A 22117-nucleotide genomic window follows, 5' to 3' on the forward strand; every position below is an offset into this window, starting at 1 on the left:
TACAAATGGGCTCAGCGGTTGGGTGATGGGAGATGAGGTGGGCCATCACACTCCAGTTGATGGTGCCATCTGCATCAGAGCCCAGCCCCAGGGAGATGTCTGGGCCCCTGACACTCCTCTTCCAGCCATCTGACTCATAGTCACTCACCTTTCCTTGGCAGGAGGTGGAGAAGGCAAAGCCGGATGCCCTGCACGGCCTGCGGGTGCACTCCTGGGTCCTTGTGTTATCAGGGAAGCGCGAAGTGCCTGAGAACTTCTTCATTGACGCATTCACAGGACATAGCTACAGCACCCAGGACGAGCGCTTCCTGGGCATCGAAAGCCTCTGGAACCACAAGAACTACTGGATCAACATGCAGGATTGCTGGAACTGCTGCAAGGTGCCTGGGGAAGGGGAGCTGGGGGGGCGTGGCAAGCACAATGCAGGTGACAGGAATAGAGGGAAGCGATGGCAGCCAGACCTTGGGGAGAGCGAGACACCAGGCCACGAGGGCTTTGAACCTTCTCCATAGCTGAGTCTCCATGGCCCACTCCCTTGCCCATGAATAATCATTCTGATACGATTATTGTCTCTCCTGATTTGTGTATCCTTCTAAAATGTGGATTGTTTGCATTTTTAAAAAACTCTATATTGAAGTGTAACCTACATACAGAAAAGTGCACTCATCCCACGCATACATACAGTTCAATGAAATTCCACAAATTGAACACACCTTGGTTTCCTACACCCAGATCAAGAGATAGAACATTGGCCGAACCCCAGAAAGTCCCTTTGTACAATTACTATCTTGCCCCAAATGTATTTTTAACTTATGTATGTGACACTGGTACGCACACGCACCTACAAGAGGATACAGAGGAGGTCACGATCCTAAGTGTACATGTCATTGAATTATCACACACTGAACACACATATGTAGCCAGGACCAGCATAAGCCCCCTCATGTCCCCTCCTGGCCACCAACCCCACCATCGTCCCCAGAGTTAAGCACTACCTTGACTTCTAGCAACATCCATTAGTTTCATCTGTTTTTGGAGTTTACATCAGTTGAATCACACAGTGATTCAATACTCTTATGCCTGGATTCCTTCACTAATGGTTATGTTTATGAAATTCATTATGGTTTTTTGTGTGGTTTGTTGATTTTCATTTTTTATTACTTTTCCATTATTTGAATACACCAGAACTTATTTGTCCTTTCTACAGTTGCACATTGAGACTGTGTCCAGTTTGGGACTATTTTGAATAGTGCCGCCATGAACATTTGTATACATGTATTTCGGTGAACACATACACATATTTCTGTTGGGTAACTACTGAGGGGTGGAATTGCTGGGTCACAGGGTGGGCATGTGCTCAGTTTTAGTAGATACTGCCCGATTTCTCAAGTGATTGCATCCATTTACACTCCCACCAGCAATGTATGAGGGTTCTCGGAGCTCCATCCACATCCTTGCCAATGCTGGATACTTTCTTTTCCATTTTAGCTGTTGTAGTGGACATGTATTGCACTGTGGTTTTATTTAATGCAATTGATTTTTGGCTGGGTGTGGGGGCTCACACCTGTAATGCCAGCACTTTGTGAGGCCGAGAAGGGTAGATCACTTGAAGTCAGGAGTTCGAGAACAGCCTGACCAACATGGTGAAACCCTGTCTCTACTAAAAATAAAAAAAATAGCCCAGTGTGGTGGTGGGCACCTGTAATCCCAGCTACTTGGGAGGCTGAGACAGGAGAATTGCTTGAACCCGGGAGGTGGAGGTTGTAGTGAGCCTGTATCGTGCCACTGCACTCCAGCCTGGGAGACAGAGCGAGACTCTGTCTCAAAAAAAAAAAGCAATTGCTTTTTACAAACTGTTCACATATCCAGTAAGTTTTAAACCTACTTATTCATTTTAAAATTTAATCTGTAAAGACTTTGGGATTTTCTGCATACACAATCAGTCCTACAGCTGAATGACGGCTGTTGTATTTATTTTTAATCCTTATACTTTTTCATTTCTTTTTCTTGTTTTATTTCTCTGGTTAGTACATCCAGTATAATGTCAAATTAAAGTGGGGATTCTGAATATCCTGTCTCAGTCCTGATTCACAAGTAAAGCCTTAGTATCATAACATTTCACTTTTATCTTAACTGTAGGGTTTTTATAGCTAGCTACCCTTTAACTAAGGGATTTCTTTCTGTTTACTAGCAGTTTTTAATCAAACAAAATTTGTTTATATCAATTTTTTTTCATCTATTAAATGATCATAATTTTTTCTTCTATTAACTGGTAAATTAGACTGTGTTCCCCCCCTTTTTTAAGTTGAGGTGTAATTGACATAACATAAATCCACTAAAGTGCACAAGTTAGTGGCTTTTGGTGTATTTACAAGACTGTGCAACTATCACCACTATCTAATTCCAGAATTTTTTCATCACCCCAAAAGAAGATTTTTATTTTTTGTGACAGGGCCTTCCTTTGTTGACCAGGCTGGAGTGCAGTGATGCGATCATGGCTCACTTCAACCTCAACCTCTGGGCTCAAGCAATTCTTCCACCTCAGCCTCCCGAGTAGGTGGGACTACAGGCATGTGCCACTATGCCCAGCTAATTTTTGTATTTTTTATAGAGACAAAAAATTGGTTTTGCCATGTTGCCCAGATTGGTCTCAAGCAATCCAACCATCTTGGCCTCCCGAAGTGCTGGGATCACACGTTTGAACCACCGTCCCATGCCCTGAAAAGAAGATTGTGACTGAGATTATATTGGATCCATAGATCAATTGAGAGAGAACCGTTTTATCAACAATATTGAATTTTTCACCCATGAACATGGTATCTCTCTTCAGTTATTTAAGTCTTTTAAAATTTCTGTCAGCAACATTTTGTAGGTTTCGGTGTACAGTTCCTGCACATCTTTTGTCAGATTTATTCCTAAATATTTCACTTTTTGATGCTATGATTTTTTTTAAATTTCAACTTCTGACTATTCTTTGCTAGTGAATAGAAATGCAATTGATTTTTACATATTGATTTTCTATCCTGAAATCTTCCCAAATTAACTGATTTGTCCTAATAGCCTTTGTGTGGATTCCATCAATTTTTATATAGATAATTATGTTATCTGTGAATAAAAACAGTTGTACTTCTTTTCCAACCTGGATGCTTTTCTTGCCTTATCACACTGGCTAGAATCACCAGTAAATATTAAATAGAAGTGATGAAAGCACACCTGTTTATTCCTGATCTTAGGGAGAGAATTTAGTCTCATACTATTAAGTATAGTATTAGCCACAGGTTTCTCTTATTGGTTCCCTTTATGAAATAAAGGAAGTTTTTCTCTAGTCCTAGTTTGCTGAGACTTTTTTTCAGAAATAGATGCTAGATTTTGTCAAATACTTTTCTGAATCTATTGATATTATTATGATTTTTCTTTTTTAGTCTATCTACATGGTAAGTTACTTGGATTGATTTTTGAATGTTAGACTAATCATGCATTCCTGGGATAAACCTCATTTCATTAGGATGGTTTAATCATTTAAATATTATTAGTTTTGAACTGAAAATTTTGCTTAGAATTTCTGCATCTTTGTTGAAGAGAGATACTGTTCTGTAGTTTTCTTAGAATATCTTTGCCAGGTTTTGGTATCACAGTAATGCTGGTCTCGTGGAATGAGTTGGGAAGTTTCCCTTTTCTTCAGTTTTCTGGATGAGTTTCTGTAGAATTGGCATGATTTCTTTTGTACATGTTTGCTGGATTCTGCAAGTGAAGCCATCTGTGGCTGGAATTTTCTTTGTGGAAGGGTTTTAAGGTACAAATTCAATAGGGATATTCAGGTTATTTCTTTTTGAATGATCTTTGGTGTTCATATCTCTCAAGAAATTTGTGCATTTGTTTTCAAATTTGTTATTATAAAGTGTTCAAAATAGCTCCTTATTTTCCTTCTAATATGTTAGAGTCTTTAGTGACATTACCCCATTCATTCTTAATATTGGTAATGTGTGTGTCTCTCTTTTTCTCCTGTCAGTCTGGTTAGAGGTTTGTCAGTTTTGTCAGTCTTGACGTAGGGGCAGGCCCCAAAATCAGGGCTTTGCCAGTGAGGATTCGTGGCTTTTTCCAGGAAATAATTCAAGGGCAAGCTGGTGGTGTTACAGGCAATTTTTCTTGAAGTGGCAGCGTACGGCAGCAGCAGACGGGCTGCTCCTTGTGGAGCAGGGCTACCCCATGGGCAGTGTGCCCAGATTGTAACCACCCAAGGGACCCACCTTGCCCGCTGCCTAGACAAAGCTGATTCAAGTCTGGGGAATTGCAATAGAGAAAGAGTAATTCATGCAGAGCTGGCTGTGTGGGAGACCAGAGTTTTATTATTACTCAAATCAGTCTCCCATAGCATTCTTGCATTCAGGGAGCAGAGTTTTGAGGGACAACTTGGTGGGTTGGGGGAGGCCAGTGAACCAGGAGTGCTGATTGGTCAGAGATGAAATCATAGAAAATCAAAGCTGTCTTCTTGCACCAAGTCTGTTCCTGGGTAGGGGTCACAAGATCAGATAAGCCAGTTTATCCATCTGGTGGTGCCAGCTGAGCCATCAAGTGCAGGGTCTGCAAAACATCTCAAGCACTGATCTTAGGAGCAGTTTAGGGAAGGTCAGAATCTCGTAGCCTCCAGCTGCATGATTCCTAAACCATAATTTCTAATCTTGTGGCTAATGTTAGTCCTACAAAGTCAATCTAGTTCCCTAGGCAAGAAGGCAGTCTGCTTTGGGAAAGGGCTATTACCGCCTTTGTTTTAAACTATAATAAACTAAGTTTCTCCCAAAGTTAGTTCAGCCTGCACCTAGGAATGAACAAGGACAGCTTGGAGGTTAGAAGCAAGATGGAGTCAATTAAGTGAGATCTCTTTCAATGTCTCAGCCATAAGTGTACAAAGGTGGTTTCAAGATTAGCAGCTCAGAGGCAGATCCCCAGTCACATTTATATCCATTTTAATCATATGCAAATGAAGGGGCAGATTATGCAGAAATTTCTAGAAATAGGGTGGTAACCTCTGGTTCACTGGGTCTTTGCCATGGAAAGGTGTAATTTCTGGGTGTTGCCTGGCCCTGTTTTAGCTAGTCCTCAATTTGGTCCAGTGTCTGAGTCCCCCGCTTGGAAGTCAAGTCCCACCTTCTGAGTCGAGTCCCACCTCCTACCTCATTGTCAATAAACCAGTTTTGGTTTTGTAGTTTTCTCCATTGTTTTTGTTTTCTATCTCATTGATGTCCACTCTGATCTTTATTATTTTATACCTTATGCTTACTTTGCGCTTCATTTACTCTCTTCTAGTTTCTTAACATGGAAGCCGAGATAATTCATCTAAGACTGTTCTTTTTCTTTTTTTTTTTTTGAGATGGAGTTTCGCTCTTGTTGCCCACGCTGGAGTGCAATGGTGCGATCTTGGATCACTGCAACCTCCACCTCCTGGGTTCAAGTGATTCTCCTGGCTCAGCCTCCCGAGTTGCTGAGATTACAGGCATGCACCACCATGCCCGGCTAAGCCTGTTCTTTTCTAACATAAGCCTTCTTTCTCTCGGAAGTACTACTTTAGTGACATCCCACACATTTTACTCTATCGTGTTCATTTTCCTTCCATTCAATATGCTCTCCAATTTCCCTTTTAATTTCTCCTTTAATTCATGGACCATTTGAAAATGTGTTTAGTTTACAGATATTTAGAAACCCTCTAGAGATCTTTCTATTGTTGATTTCTAATTTAATTCTGTAGTGATTAGAGAATATAACTTGGTATGACTTCTATTATTTTACACGTGCTATAGTTTGTTTTATGGACCATAATATGGTCTGTCTAGGAAATTCACCAAATTCTTAATACGGTGAATTTTCTGTGTGTACTTGACAAGAATGTGTATTTTGCTATTAGGTGGAATGTTCTATAAATGTCAATAATCTGAAGTTGATTGATAGTGTTATTCAAATCTTGTATATCTTTGCAGATTTTCTGCCTACATTTCTTTCAATTATTGACAACATTATTGAAATCTTAGGGCTACAATTTTGGATTTCTCTATTTCTTCTTTCAGTTCTATCAGTATTTGCTTCATGTATTTTGAAGCCCTACCATTAGATGAGTAAATGTTTGAGATTGTTATGTCCTCATGACGAATTGACCTATCAGCATGAAACAATCAGCTTTGTCCCTAGTAATATTTTTCATTCTGACATCTATTTTGTCTGATATTAATAGAGCCACTGGAGCTTTGATTTATATTAGCATTGGTTGTCCTCTTTGTGGAACTGTGAGTCCATTAAACCTCTTTTTTCTTTGCACATTACCCAGTCTCGGGTATGTCTATCAGTGCTCTTTCGTTGTCTCGAAGGCACTCTGTTTCTGACCAGGCCTATTTCCCTTGGGTCCTTTTTAAGGAGACCCTGAGGAATGGCTTTCTCATTTGCTTGGTGGCTTGGTCTGTCTGTCCATCTGCATGGTGGACGCAGCCAGTCTGGTGCTCCTGAGCTCCCGTCTCACCATCCTGTCCCAGCTGCTCTCATGGGGTATGAGCCTCTTCCTGCAACAACAGGTCAGAATACTTTGGGGCAGCAAGTAGGTCAGCTTCCTGGTCCCTTTAGTTATACTCAGTACATTGCCAGCATTGATGGGAGGTGCAGGTTGTTCACACACTTAACTCCAAAACTGCTTGGGAATCCACGGTCAAATTTTGCAGTAGTTAGGACCTGGAAATGTACAGAAAGCTGTCTCATCTTCCTTTGACTGAGTTATCATGGAGATAACTCGAGAGATAATCACTCGTTCTGCTGCTACTCCCATTGCACATCCCTTCTGCATGATTACTGAGATTTATGGTACAATTCATTGACAGAGAGTCCAAGTACTGTGAACTTTGTGACTCCATAGCAAACATCTACTGGGAAGAAGGCATCCTAGGATTTCTCATCTGTCTTGTTCCTCACCTCCTCCTAGGCAACATCATTTCTTTATGGCTCTGTAACTCGCTGGCCTACCTCATCAATACCTATGCACTCTGGTGGGGCATGGCAGCTTACGCCTGTAATCCCGATACTTTGGGAGGATGAGGTAAGAGGATCGCTTGAGCTCAGAAGTTTGAGACCAGCCTGGGCAACAAAGTAAGACCTCATCTCTATAAAAAAAAAATTCAAAAAAATTAGCCAGGCATGACGGCATGCACCTGTAGTCCCAGCTACTAGGGAGGCTGAGGTGGGACAATTGCTTGAGCCCAGGAGGTCAAGGCTACAGTGAGCCATGATTGTGCCACTGCACTTCAGCCTGGACAACAGAGAGAGAGTCTCTCTCTTTCTCACACACACACACACACGCGCGCACGCATGCACGCACTGGACAGTGAGGTTTCTATCAGGAATGAAATGAACAGTATGAAGAGTTATTCTCAAGCTGTCACAGCACTGCTTGCCAGTATGTTGACCTATCCCTTTGTGCTGGGCTCTAATCTTATGGCTGTCAACAGCCATGGGCTTGCTGGTGGACTCCCTTCTTATACTACTTGCATACATTGCTGGTGCATGCTACAAAAACAGGGAAATATGAGCCGAGGAAATAGCTTGTTTTTCCCAAAGGATCCCTTTGGAAGACTTGTGTTGACCTGAGAATGTGAATTTGAAGATGTAGGGTGAGACAGTGACATTTCTATAGTCCCAGACGCACCAAATTATGGGAGACAATGTTGATTTCTATATAGTGGTCCACACTTTTATTTTATTTTATTTTTGAGACAGAGTCTCGCTCTGTCACCCACGTTGGAGTGCAGTGGTGCGATCTTGGCTCACTGCAGTCCCCGCCTCCAGGGTTCCAGTGATCTTCTCACCTCAGCCTGAGTAGCTGGGATTACAGGCAGACACCACCACACCTGGCTAATTTTTTTGTATTTTTAGTAGAGACAGCGTTTCACCATTTTGGCCAGGCTGGTCTCGAACCCCTGACCTCAAATGATCTGCCCACCTTGGCATCCCAAAGTGTTGGGATTACAGGCCTGAGCCACTGTACCTGATGACCTTTTTAAATGGTCATTTAGTCCTGGGGAATGAATAAATAAGTAAATAAGTGTCAGAGGGACGACTGCCGGCCCCTGCGGGAGACAGGCAGAGTTGATGCATGATTGCTCTGCTGGTTGCTCTGTCTCTGTGAATAAGTCAGAGGCTCCAAGATAGAGAAACTTCTGCCTTCAGCAAAGGAGATGCCTCTCGTCACTCTGCCTCCCTTAGACACTGATTCCAGGGTTGTGGAAAGTAACACTCAGTAGGTGCTCAAAATAGTCTCTAGCTGTTCAATACATGTTAACTATTGTTGCTCCCATTTACAGGTAAGGAAACTGAGGCCGAGTGAAGTGAGATCACTTCTCCCACGCCACGCAGAGGGAGAAGAGCCGACACTGCCCTCCCCCAGGGCCTGGGCTCATAAGCACCATGGTGGTCAGTGTCCTCTGAAGGATAACAGCCCTTCAGAGGATGCTACAGTCCTCCTTCAGCCCCTCTTCCAGCCTGAATGTCCCCATCCCATCCATCAGGCTCCAAGGTGAAGGCGGAAGTGAGGCCAGAGGGGCAGTACTGTACCAAGTGAGGGCATGAGGAAGAGATGATGACATAGGCTGTCACTTTTACCACCACACGAACATTGGAGCAGCTGCTTTGTTTCTTCAAAGAACCTTGAAATAGCGAGGGGTTGGAGGAGGATGGTAAGGCATCCACAGAGTGACTGCCTGTTGCTAACATACCCTGGACACATGGATGTGGCCGTTGTCCATTCAATTATGCTTTTTCTAAAGAAATAGAACTTAAAGTAACAAAGCATAATATCTAACTAATGCTTACACTGGTTTACAAAAGTAACAAAATATAGGCCAAGAGTGAAAGTAGGTTGGCCAGGCACGGTGGCTCACGCCTTTAATCCCAGGACTTTGAGAGGCCAAGGTGGATGGATCACTTGAGGCCAGGAGTTCAAGACCAGCCTGGCCAATATGGTGAAACCCCATCTCTACTAAAAATACAAAAATTAGCCAGGTGTGGTGGCGGGCGCCTGTAATCCCAGCTAACTGGGAAGCTGAGGCGTGAGAATTGCTTGAACCGAGGAGGCAGAGATTGCCGTGAGCCGAGATTGCGCCAGTGCACTCCAGCCTGGGCGACAGAGCAAGACTCCACCTCCAAAAAAAAAACAAAGTGTGAAATGCGGCAAATATCTATACAGTTGGGTTCCTATCCACTAAGCCCACTAAGCTTTGTCCGCAGTTGCTGTGACATCTACCAGCAGTTCTCTCCCCCACTCTCCTCTGTTGTGCCCCCTATTTCTCTCCCCTCCACCCACCAGCTAGGGCAGAGAAATACTCAGGAGCCCTCCCAGGACTCATACACGACAGTGAGTACTAGGCTGAGTGTTGGCTTCAGAACAGCTTAATATTAACACCCCTCCAGGCAGCTGTTCTGCAGCTTTTGATTTCCTCTGGAACATGATTTAGGGTGAGGAGAACACCTTGCTCTAGGAAGGTGTTGCTTAGAATGTGAGGTGCTCCCCACCTTCTAGGAATTATCTGACAGATGAACCACTTTTATTGAGGGGACCGAGGCTTCAGGTGGGCTGGGTGAAAAGAGGTCAGGAGTTTGAGACCAGCCTGACCAACATGGTGAAACCCATCTCTACTAAAAATGTAAAAATTAGCTGGGCTATGGTGGCGTGCACTTGTAGTCCCAGCTACTCAGGAGGCTGAGGTATGAGAATCGCTCAAACCCAGGGGGTGGAGGTTGCAGTGAGCCAAGATCGTGCCACTGCACTCCAGCCTGGGCAACAGAGGGAGATCTTGTCTCAAAAAACAAAAAACAAACAAACAAACAAAAAAAACCAGAGAGAAAAGAAAGAGAAGAGGTGGCAGACACACTCCATAAAGGAGAAATTCCCACCCACCTGCTGTTTTTTTTTGTTTGTTTTGTTTTGGAGAGACAGGGTCTTACTCTGTCTCCCAGGCTAGAGTACAGTGGTGTATTCACAACTCGCTGCAGCCTCAACTTCCTGGGATCAAGTGATCCTCCTACCTCAGCCTCCCAAGTAGCCAGGACTACAGGTGCATGCCACCATGCACTGGCAAAAAAAAAAAAAAAAAAGAAAAAAAAAGGCCAGGCACAGTGGCTCATGCCTATAATCCCAGTACTTTGGGAGGCCAAGGCAGGCGTATCACTTGAGGTCAGGAGTTCGAAACCAGCCTGGCCAAATTGGTGAAACCCCATCTCTACTAAAAATATAAAAATGAGCCAGGCATGGTGGCATGTGCCTGTAATCCCAGCTACTCAGGAGGCTGAGGCAGGAAAATCGCTTGAGCCTGGGAGGCAGAGGTTGCAGTGAGCCAAGATCACGCCACTGTACTCCAGCCTGGGCAACAGAGTGAGACTCTGTCTCAAAAAAAAAAAAAAAATTGTAGAGATGGGATCTCCCTTTGCTACCCAGGCTGGTCTTGAGCTCCTGGGTTCAAGTGATCCTTCTGTGTCAGTCTCCCAAAGTGCTGGAACTACAGGCACAAGTCACCATGCCTGGCTGTCCACCTGCTTCTTATGTATAACCTCCACGTGTGCCTGCCTAGTTCCCTTGTTCCTGGCATGGGTAAAATAAACAGGAGGAAGCCTTTTTTAAAAATCTTCCGCTTTCTGGGAGGTGCTAGACCCTTCTGCCATCAAATCTTGCTGGTTTGTTTTCATTGGCTCTAAGCACTGCCCAGCTGATGCGGAAAGACCTGCACATCCAGGTCTAGCCTAGGCCAGAGAGCCTCATAGTCTTTCACAGAGGTCAGCACGAGATTTCCTCACAGAGAGGCTGAATGATGGGCAGGGAGTTCTGCTTCCCCTCGGGGCCTCAGTTTCCCTGTTGGGATGAGGAGGGTGGGCGTGGACTCTCAGAGCCGCCTGGGACTGACATTCTGCTTCTCTAAGCCCTGGGCCCAGGTCCCTTCTCTGCCCTGGAGTAGCCGTCTCCCAACTCCTCATGGAGCAGATGGGGACGTGGTGGCTGTGGGGTACACTCAGTTGACTGTCCTCATCCCCAACAGGACTTGATCTTTGACCTGGGTGACCCTGTGAGGTGGGAGTACATGCTTCTGGGGACTGATAAGTCTCAGCTGTCCCTGACTGAAGAAGATGACAGTGGGATAAACGATGACGATGATGTGGAAAATCTGGTGAGTCTCAGCAGCTCAAGAACCAAGGGAATGTGTGTGAAGGCTTCAGGGAGCCTGACAAGTGTCCCCAGCAGCATGTGTGTGGCAGTGGGGGATGGCCCAAGTAGACCAATGATCCGTTCCTCAAAGCACGAAGGCTTGGGCAATTCCCTTATTTTACAGATGGGCACATTGAGGCCCAGAAAGGCCAGTAGCCTACCCAGGACCTCCCAGTGGGTTAAGGAAGGGACAGGACTTGAAGTCAGGTCTTCTGCCCCCCATATCGTCCACCTTGTTCAGGAGTTGCCCTGCTCCTTTGAAAAGCATGCCCCTTGCCAGCCTGGGCAACATAGTGGGACCCTGTCTCTACAAGAAAATTTAAAAATTAGCTGGCTGTGGTGGCATGCACCTGTAGTCCCAGCTACTTGGGAGGCTGAGGCAGGAGGATCACTTGAGACTGGGAGGTCGAAGCTGCAGGGAGCTGTGTTCCTGCCACTGCATTCCAGCCTGGGCAACCCCACCCCACCACAAAAAATAAAATAAAATAAATTTAAAAAAAGAAAGTTGCAGAGCGGGGTCATAAGACCCCACTCTGCAACCCCCTGGGAGTCCCAGAGCTGACTGTTCTCCATTCCATCCCACGTAGCCATCATGAGCCCCACACGCTGCCAGGCCTTTCTTGTCTGTTCTGTCAGTTCCTCTGAAAGTCGTTGGCCAGGGCCTTACCCACATCACCAGCCTCCCTTCTCTGAATTCAGTTTCAGCCTTTATGTGAAATGGAGGCAGAAGGGTCATAGTTGTATTCATAGTAATTCTAATAGGTGCATTCGTCTGGCATCACAAAGCACCACAGATGGGGGTGCTTAAACGACAGAAATTAATTTTCTTACAGTTCTGGAGGCTGGAAGTCTGAGATCAAGGTGTGGACAGGGTTGGTTCCTTCTGAGACCCCTGTCCTTGGCTTGTAGACAGCTGTCTTCTCCCTGTCTTCACACTGTCTTCCCTCTGTACAAATCTATGTCCCAATCTGTTCTTATAAGGACATCAGTCATATTTTTTTTTTAATTGTTTTGAGGCAGGGTCTCCTCTGTTGCTCAGGCTGGAGTGCAGTGGCACGATCATAGCTCACTGCAGCCTCGAACTCCTGGGCCCAAATGATCTTTCCACCTTGGCCTCTTGAGTAGCTGGGACTACAGACACACACCACCACACCTGGCTAATTTTTGTTTTTCAGAGAGACATGGTCTTGCTATGTTATCTAGGCTGGTCTTGAACTCCTGGGCTCAAGAGATCCCCTTGCCTTGGCCTCCCAAAGTGTTGGTATTACAGGCATGAGCCACCATGCCCAACCAACACAGTCCTATTGGATTAGGGCCCACTCTAATTGAACTCATTTGATCTTAATCACCTCTCTAAAGACCCTGTCTCTAAATACAATCATTCAAACAGTAAGTGATCAAGACAACAACAACAAATAAAACATATGAAAAATAAATAAAACAAATATAGTCACTTTCAGGGCTTAAAACTTCAACCTATGAATTTTAGGGGGTCGCCATCTATTCAGCCCGAAGTAAAAGGTAGCACTCATATGGTCCTTACTAAGCATTGGGATCTGTTGTATCTATTTAACCTGAAGTAACTCGTTAAAATCCCCACAGCCACCTGGTGAGGTGGGCGCTGGTATTACCACCTGTGATTAATATGATCCCATTTTACCGATGGGAAGACTCACACACAGAGAGGTTAAGTCACTTACCCAAAGCGACACAGCTGGTAAGTGACAGAGCTGGGATTTGAACCTACACAGTCTGGCTCCACATTCTGGGTTCTCAGTGGTAACTCTGTTCCTTCCTGGGGCTGCTTGATGTGATATGCTTGGTACAGCAGTGTAGACTGCCTGAAAAGGGTGCTAAATGTTCTCAGCGTCCTCATCTCCAGAGACTGGGGACAGCTCGTGTGCAGTAAATCCGGGCATAGGCGCCCCCTGCTGGCTGTGGGGCATGGACCAGCCAGGGCCTGAGAGCCCAGCCCTGCAGGCAGCTGGCTTAGTGCCAGCATGGCTAATAATCAAATAGTTCCAGTCACAGAGTCCTGGTCCACCCTGGCCCAAGAGCCCTCGTTACAGCAAAGATGGACAGAGGGCAACCCAAAGAGTCAGAGCCCAGTCATGGACCCCCAGGAAAAAACAGACCCCTGGTGACAGCCCACCCACCTGGCTGTCTTAGAGATTTTTGACAATACTAACTAACTGCTGACTGCTCACCTATTTTTGTCCCCTGCAACATGTCACAATTAGATAAGCAGGTGTCAGACGTATGAGCAATGTTTGTGGAAAAAAAGTTTTAAGATAAGAAAGTCTTATCCAAGTTTCTGTGATTATCTAGTTTGAGGACCATTTATCTAGATCAGGCCTTATTTCACAAATGGGGAAATTAAGGCTCAGAGAGGAAACAATAAGAGGCCAGGCATGGTGGCTCACGCCTGTAATCCCAGCACTATGGGAGGCCAAGATGGGCAGATCATTTCAGGTCAGGAGTTCGAGACCAGCCTGGGCAACATGGTGAGACCCGCCCCCCCATCTCTACTAAAAATACAAAAATCAGCTGGGTGTGGTAGGCGCATGCCTGTAATCCCAGCTCCTCAGGAGGCTGAGGCAGGAGAATCACTTGAACCTGGGAGATGGAGGTTGCAGTGAGCCAAGATCATGCCACTGCACTCCAGCCTGGGCAACAGAACAAGACTCCATCTCTAATAATAATAATAATAATAATAATAATAATAATGTCAGCCAGACAGAGTCCCAAGGCCTTTACAGACATTATATCATTTAATCCTCCTAAAAGGTCCAGTTTACAGTTAAGAAAACTAAGGCTTAGAGCAGTTAACAGACTTGCCCAGGACCCCTTAGCTGGTCTTGGAGAGAGGGTGGGGCTTGGGCACCCTGACTCCAGAAACACCTCTCTAATCACGAAGGGCCTGCAGCCAGGGCAGGGGGTGCTGCTGTCCTAAGCCAGGCAGGTATAGGGAAGGGCTCCCTGCCCAGAGTAGATTCCTCCTCTTCCACATCATGAGTCGTGCTCATGACCTCCAGTTCCCCTGGGGAAGGCAATGGACCACCTTGGCTTGGCTCTGCAGGCAGAGACAGAACTTTGACCATAACTTCTGCTTCAAGGCCCTGACCAACACCACCTCCCCCACCCGCTTCTCTCCCATCAGGGCAAGGAGGATGAGGATAAGAGCTTCGACATGCCCCACTCGTGGGTGGAACAGATTGAGATCTCCCCGGAAGGTATTTTCTATTTGTGTGTTCACTTACCCTCTCCAGATCCAGTTCCTGGGCCTCTAGAGAGGTCTGCAGCAGCAGTGAGGCGGGGGGACACAGCAGGGAATGCCGTGCTCCACATTTCCACCCTTCCCACCTTCAGCTGCACCCTCTCTCCCTCCCTCCTCCCTTCCTGCCACAAGCACTCAGCTCTGACCCCGAGGCCCTGACACCAGTCAGGCACACAGGGCGACGCAGCTTAGTGAGCATGTGTGGGATGATGGCGTGTGGGCAGCAGCAAGGCCTGGGAACCCAGCCCATTCCCCCTCACACTCTTCTACCCAGAGGAGGCTATGGGCAGTGCCCAGATGGTGCAGGGGGTCTCAGGACCAGACAGGGGCAGGTAGAGAAGGCAGGAGGGCAGGGGCTGTCATGCTCCATGTCAATATCTGCTGGTGCCCACCTAGGAAGCACCCAGGCCTATGGGGAGGGCATGGGCCATTTCATCAGGGTGGGAAGTGCCAGAGAGGGTGTCACGGGAACCCAGAGGAGGCACACCCAGCCCAGCACTGGGGCTAGGGCCTGGGGATGGGTGAGCAGAAAGGGGTACCAGAAGTAGGCTAGAGGTCACCTGGGCAAAGTTTTGAAGGATCTGAAGGAGTCAGTCCAACAAGAGGAGGAGAGGATGATAGTGTTTCTGGCAGAGACCTGTACAAGCAAAGGCCTGGCAGTGGGTGGAATAGTGTTGTTGGCTGCGGGGCAGACCCTCTGATGGGGCTCAAATCCACTCAGATCTTGGATGGATTTGTGCTTCTGTCTGGCCTGAGAACCGCTCTAGGGCTGGGGCCACCCCTGGTGATTATTCTCCTCGGCCTCCCTGGATCGGGCTTGGGGCCAAAGGAGTTCAGCACACAGAGAACGGGCAGTGGATGGATGAGTGGCTGGGCAGGGCTGGCCCCCCCTTCCCCCAAACTAGGAAGGAGAGACCCCAGCTGACTGTGTCCACAGCATTTGAGACCCGCTGCCCGAATGGGAAGAAGGTGATTCAGTACAAGAGGGCAAAGCTGGAGAAGTGGGCCCCATACCTCAACAGCAACGGCCTTGTGAGCCGCCTCACCACCTACGAGGACCTCGAGTGTAAGGGGGATTGCTCTGGCCATGGGTCCAGGCCCGCCCAGGGGTGGGGGTGGCTTCTACTCTCTCTGGGGGCATTGCTGGCCTCTGTGTGCCTGGAGTAAGTGGGGGTTAAAGACTAGGGGAGCTGGCCTGGCTGCAGCAAACATCCATCGGCCCCACAGGTACCAATATTTTGGAGATAAAGGAGTGGTACCAGAACCGGGAGGACATGCTGGAGCTGAAACACATAAACAAGACCACAGACCTGAAGACTGACTACTTCAAACCCGGCCACCCCCAGGCTTTGCGTGGTGCGTGGCTCCCCTATCCTGGGCCGGCCAGGAGCCTGGGGTAGAGGCCTCACACACCCTGTGGCAGGTGGTATATGGTGGGAGGAACCAGCATACATATTACACACGGGTTCTTGGGCAGCAAGTAGTAGAAGCTGCCCTGCCTCCCTCAGCAAACCCGATGTGTGGTAGGTCAGGGAAAGCTCAGAAAATCTAAGGAAACATGACAAATGCTCCTCCAGGAAAGCTAAAGGGGGCACCACATGCCTGTTCAGTGGTTGAAATCAGGCCAGAACCTCACCACAAGGTCGCACGGCAGAGGCCATATTTAAAGGAGGCAGTGCCAGGCACAGGGTCTCACACCTGTAATCCCAGTACTTTGGGAGGCCAGTGTGGGCAGTTGAGCCCAGCAGTTCAAGACAAGCCTGAGATATATGGTGAAACCCCATCTCTACAAAAAATACAAAAATTAGCCAGGAGTGGTGGCACGTGCTTGTAATCCCAACTACTTAGGAGACTGAGGCAGGAGAATCACTTGAACCCAGGAGGTCCAGGCTGCAGTGAGCCGAGATTATGCCACTGCACTCCAGCCTGGGTGACAGAGAGAGATCCTGTCTCAAGGAAAAAAAAAAAAAAAAATCCTGACCAAGAAATTTACAAAAGAAAAGTACAGGGGTAATATACATTTTTTAAAATGATCAACCTCATTTGGAGGTTGATATTGAAAAAAAGAAACTAATAAGGTCCCTAACCAATAAAGGACCCATCTTATAACCCCCATGTTGGCAAAGATGAAAAAAATGGTACTACTGGGTATGAACAAGTGTGGCAGCAACAGTCACTCTGTGTCACTGTTGATGTGACAGCAAATTGGAACTTTTATGGACAGTTGGGCAAAATATTGATAATGACCACAAAACGTGTATGCTTTTGGCTGGGCACAGTGGCTCACACCTATAATCCCAGCACTTTGGGTGGATCACCTGAGGTCAGGAGTTTGAGACCAGCCTGGCCAACATGGTGAAACCCTGCTACTACTAAAAATACAAAAATTAGCCAGGTGTGGTGGCAGGTGCCTGTAGTCCCAGTTACTCGGGAGGCTGAGACAGGCGAATCACTTGAACCCAGGTGGCGGAGATTGCAGTGAGCTGAGATCACGTCACTGCACTCCAGTCTGGGTGACAGAGCGAGGCTCCATCTCAAAAAAAAAGTACACTTTTGGACCCAGCAACTCCACTGCTGATAATTTATTCTTAGCAAATAATGGACAAGAATGAAAAATGCACGATGCAGATGTTCATCATGGTGTTGGTAATAATCAGAAAAAGTTGTACACAACCTAAACACCCAGCAATAGGGGACTGGTTCCATAGTTAACCTCATCCATAATGTGGGGCTGTCTTCTCCCTGGGCCTGGGGTTGGACGATCAAGCCAGCAGCCATACTTCCTAGTGCTCATGTAGCTGTCTCCTCCCACCTCCCGCTCCCCACCCAGTGCACTCGTACAAGTCCATGCAACCTGAGATGGACCGTGTCATTGAGTTTTATGAAATGGCCCGTGTGGATGGCCTGATAAAGCGGGAGGAGACAGCCAGGACAATGACAGAGTACTATCAAGGACGCCCAGACTTCCTCTCCTACCGCCATGCCAACTTCGGACCCCGAGTCAAGAAACTCGCTCTGAGCAGTGCAGAGTCAAACCCCCGGCCCATTGTGGTAAGAGCTCGCCGAGGCTGGGAACAGGTCGCCCTCCTTCTCTGGCAGCTGATGTCACCTCTGAATGGTGAGAGCCCTGGCTCTGGAGTGGCATTAAGGCCTGAGACATATCCAAGGGCACCAATGATGAACAAAGCATTTTACCAAATGTATTAGTCTGTTCTCATGCTGCTATTAAGAAATACCTGAGACTGGGTAATTTATAAAGAAAAGAAGCTTCATTGACTCAGTTTCGTATGGCTGGGGAGCCCTTAGGAAACTTTGCATCATGGCAGAAGGGTCCTTTTCACCAGGCAGCAGGAGCGCGAATAAGGGTGGAGCAAAGGGGAAACCGCTTATAAAACCATCAGATCTCAGGAGAACTCACTCACTATCATGAGAATAGCATGGGGGAAACCACCTCCATGATTCAATTATCTCCACCTGGTCCCGCCCTTGACCTATGGGGATTATTACAATTCAAGGTGAGATTTGGGTGGGGGGACACGAAGCCAAATCGTATCACCAAATGCACCATCCTGGGGTTGTCTGGTGCCAGACTGTGCCCTCAACCGTGGGGCCAAGGATGTGTTATTTCCTTATTGTTATGCAAAAATACACACTCATGACTAAACATTTGGAAAACATGTAAGAATGTAGAGAAAAGCAAAAATATCTCAGAATGGCATCTCTCATATATTACCATGGATTATAGGTTTGGTTTTGAGAGTTTTTTCTAACGTAATTGAGATAGGGATCTGGGAATTGTAGTCCCTGTATTACCCACTTAACATGAAATTGTGCATTTCCCCCTCCATATCATTACAATTTAGTTGGCAACTGTGTGTAATGGCAGCATGCCAAAGAAGCTCTTTCTAGCAGTAAGGGATGTCTAGGGGTCTAGCAATGGAGTAGGCTGCCTGCAGAGGTGGTGAGCTCCCCATCTCTTGAGGTAGGCAAGCAGAGTCTTGAAGGAGCTGAGGAGGGGCCCAGCAACATACAGGACTAGAGTGGCGTGGCCCTGAGAACCCACGAAATCCATTGTCTGCTTAGCAGGAGGGGCTATTCCACATGAATCCCCAAACAACCCCAGACTCCAGTGTCCTGAAGGTCCGTTGCTCCTGCCTGCGGGCATGCACAGAAATCTCTCACACCCTCATCCTTTGCTTGTTCTCGCCTCCCAGAAAATCACAGAGCGGTTCTTCCGCAACTCAGCGAAGCCCGCGGAGGAGGACGTGGCAGAGCGCGTGTTTCTGCTGGCGGAGGAGCGCATCCAGCTGCGCTACCACTGCCGCGACGACCATATCACAGCCTCCAAGCGCGAGTTCCTGCGGCGCACCGAGGTGGACAGCAAGGGCAACAAGATCATCATGACGCCCGACATGTGCATCAGCTTCGAGGTGGGCCTGGGGACCACGGCGGGCAGGGGTCGGGTGTAGGAGGAACTGGGGCTCTTTGTCTTATTCCAGCAATTTGGGAGAGCCTGGATGGGCACTGGTGAATTCCGGCCCCCAAATTCATCTTTGCCCCTTGGGAAAACCAAAAGTTCCCATCTGGGGACCCTTCTCTTTGCAGCTCCTCTGAAAATCTTCCCTTTTCTACCAAAAAAGAGAACTCAGCAGGCTAAGACGACTCCTCATGTTCCCCACTCCTGGTCAGGGCAAACCTCAGATCCTAGGGAGGCTCTGGGGGAGGGGCTAGCCTTCCTAGTCAAACCCTTACTCTCCCGGCACAGTCCCCAGCTTTTCTGAGTCTTCAGTTTCTCTTTTATTATTATCTGTATTTTTATAAGTGAGAAAATTAAGGCTCAGAGAGGTTTAGCAACTTGCTCGAGGTCACACAGCTAGAAAGTGGCAGGGGTAGATTTGAACCCACGTGGTCCTATGCCCCGATCATGGCAGCCTCTCTGTGTTACCGAGGTGGTTGTTGTCCCAGGTGGAGCCCATGGAGCACACCAAGAAGCTGCTCTACCAGTACGAGGCCATGATGCACCTGAAGAGGGAGGAGAAGCTGTCCAGACATCAGGTCTGGGAGTCAGAGCTGGAGGTAGGGTTCTATGGGAGAGTGAGCAGGTGGGCGGTATCTTTGTTTTTGAGATAGGGTCTCGCTCTGTAACCCAGGCTGGAATGCAGTGGTGCAATGATGGCTGTACATCCCGGGCTCAAGTGATCCTCCCACCTCATCCTCCCAGGTAACTGGGACTACTAGTGCACACCACCATGCCTGGCTAATTTCTTGTTTTGTTTTGTTTTCAACAGACAGGGTTTTTCCATTTTGCCCAGGCTGGTCTCACACTCCTGAACTCATGCGATCTGCCCTCCTTGACTTCCCAAAGTGCTGGGGTTACAGGAGTGGGGGGTGTCTTCATCACGCCCTCCAACACTTCTCATTTCAGGTGCTGGAGATCCTGAAGCTTCGAGAGGAAGAGGAGGCGGCGCACACGTTGACCATCTCCATCTATGACACCAAGCGGAATGAGAAGAGCAAGGAATATCGGGAGGCCATGGTCAGTCCCAATCCCTTCTCCAGGCCCCAGCTTTTCCTAGACCCCCCGGCCTCCAGGGTGGTGGGGACCATGAGGGATTCTGCTGAGAAACCCTCTGTGGGGGGTACGGTTATTGATACCATGTGGTCATCCTTGCTGCCGAGCTGACCATTTCTGTGGTTCATCCCAAAGAGTACTTGGGATTTGGGCAAAGTCTCCCCCGATCCCCAGGGTCTGTAGCCAAGCCAAGGCCTGTGGTTGGGAAAATAATTAAAATTATGTGCCCACCTCTACTCAGGGCTCCCACTGAGGTTGCACCCTGGGTCAGTGGCCCCAGTGAGCTACCTCTGGCTCCAGGCCTGTGCTCTCCTGCTCTCCAGCATAGGGAGGGCATTCGGGTTACACCATCGGGTTGCAAGGCCCCACCTGGTTTACAGGGCTGGCTTCTGAATCCCTTTCACCAATTTCTAAAAATAGTTTGGGGATCGTGAGGCAGGACGGTGCATCAGATGACCGTTCTCAGATCCCAGGGAAAGGTGTCTGCCCCCACGTCTCCAACTTCACTACCCCTGTCTGCAGATGTAGGACACAGACCCCAGGGTGGAAAAGAAAAGTGAAGGGAGTTACTGGCAGTTTTTAACTAACATCATTAATAACCACTACCATTGACTGAATAAGCATCTGCTGTGGATTGTCAGGCATCAGGCTGCGTGCTTTACAGACATGATCCTGTCAGATCCTCAGAGAAGGAAACCAAAGCTCAGATAGAGAGACACAAATTCATGTAAGAAAAAAAGAGTTGGCTGTCACCGGTAAACACAGGTCCAGAGGCTGGGCACGGTGGCTCACGCTTGCAATCTCAGCACTTCGGGAGGCCGAGGCGGGCTTATTATAAGGTCAGGAGATCGAGACCATCCTGGCTAACACGGTGAAACCCCATCTTTACTAAAAATACAAAAAATTAGCTGGGCGTGGTGGCAGGTGCCTGTAGTCCCAGCTACTCGGGAGGCTGAGGCAGGAGAATGGCGTGAACCCAAGAGGCGGAGCTGGCTGTGAGCCGAGATCACACCACTGCACTCCAGCCTGGGTGACAGAGTGAGACTCCGTCTCAAAAAAAAAAAAAAAAAACAAAAAAAAACCCCACAGGTCCAGAGACCAGCATGCAGGCCCTTCTAAGGCCTGTCTTGGAGGCACCATGCACCGGGACTGGGACCTGGCTGTGAGGTCTCGCTTTGTGCTGGCACACTGTTGATGCAGAGCTGGAGACGTCTCTGCTGACTGCCCCTCACCCTTACAGGAGCGGGTGATGCATGAAGAGCACCTGCGGCAGATGGAGACCCAGCTGGACTACCTGGCCCCATTCCTGGCCCAGCTCCCGCCAGGAGAGAAACTAACACGCTGGCAGGCAGTGCGCCTCAAGGATGAGTGCCTCAGCGACTTCAAGCAGCGGCTCATCAACAAGGCCAACCTCATCCAGGCCCGCTTTGAGAAGGTGCCGCCAGCACCTTTGTTGGGGAAGGGATCTCAGCATCTGCATCCAGAAAATGGGCCTAGGGCTCTCTGCCCACCACCTCACAGGCTTATGAGGGCTTGATGAGGGGGATGAATATGTCAATGCTTGGAGTTTCCAAATGACTGAGTTGTTCCTCCTCACACTTGTTTATCAGATAGATGAATGGATAGGGAGATGGATGGGTGTAGGTATGGATAGGTGGGTGGGTGGGTGGGTGGATGGATGGATGGATGGATAGATGGGTGGATGAATGGATGGGTAGATAGATGGATGAATAGATAGATAGATGGGTGCGTGGATTGATAGGTGGATAGATGGATGGATGGGTGAATGAATAGATGGGTGGGTGGATGGGTGGATAAATGGATGGATGGGTAGATGGATGGGAGGATGAATGGATGGGTGAGTAGATAGATAGGTGTATGGGTATATGTATGGATAGGTAGATGGATGGATGGGTGGGTGGATGAATGGATGAGTGAGTGAGTGGGTGGAGTGATGGATGGGTGGATGAATTGAGTGAGTGAGTGGGCAGATGGATGAGTGGGTGAGTGGATGGATGAGTGGGCAGGTGGATGGATGAATGGA

The 22117-nt window shown here is 47.8% G+C and overlaps 1 protein-coding gene and 1 pseudogene across 5 annotated transcripts in view; both read left to right on the forward strand.

The window, feature by feature from the left end:
* The window catches only part of DRC7 (dynein regulatory complex subunit 7), a 35323-nt gene that overhangs the window by 11992 nt on the left and 1214 nt on the right, over positions 1-22117 (forward strand). For all 5 annotated transcript variants that reach the window (XM_017878885.1, XM_017878886.1, XM_017878887.1 and 2 more), the window contains 10 exons: positions 162-380; positions 11058-11186; positions 14385-14457; positions 15439-15567; positions 15729-15857; positions 17332-17552; positions 18716-18931; positions 19467-19577; positions 19927-20037; positions 21314-21508. In XM_017878885.1, coding sequence (XP_017734374.1) covers positions 162-380; positions 11058-11186; positions 14385-14457; positions 15439-15567; positions 15729-15857; positions 17332-17552; positions 18716-18931; positions 19467-19577; positions 19927-20037; positions 21314-21508 — 1533 coding nt within the window. The remainder of the gene's footprint in view (positions 1-161; positions 381-11057; positions 11187-14384; positions 14458-15438; positions 15568-15728; positions 15858-17331; positions 17553-18715; positions 18932-19466; positions 19578-19926; positions 20038-21313; positions 21509-22117) is intronic.
* Positions 6462-7620, forward strand: LOC108533912 (mitochondrial carrier homolog 2-like; annotated as a pseudogene).

The sequence above is a fragment of the Rhinopithecus bieti genome, unplaced genomic scaffold (assembly GCF_001698545.2).
Source record: "Rhinopithecus bieti isolate Rb0 unplaced genomic scaffold, ASM169854v2 scaffold_11161, whole genome shotgun sequence".
Classification (NCBI taxonomy): Eukaryota; Metazoa; Chordata; class Mammalia; order Primates; family Cercopithecidae; genus Rhinopithecus; species Rhinopithecus bieti.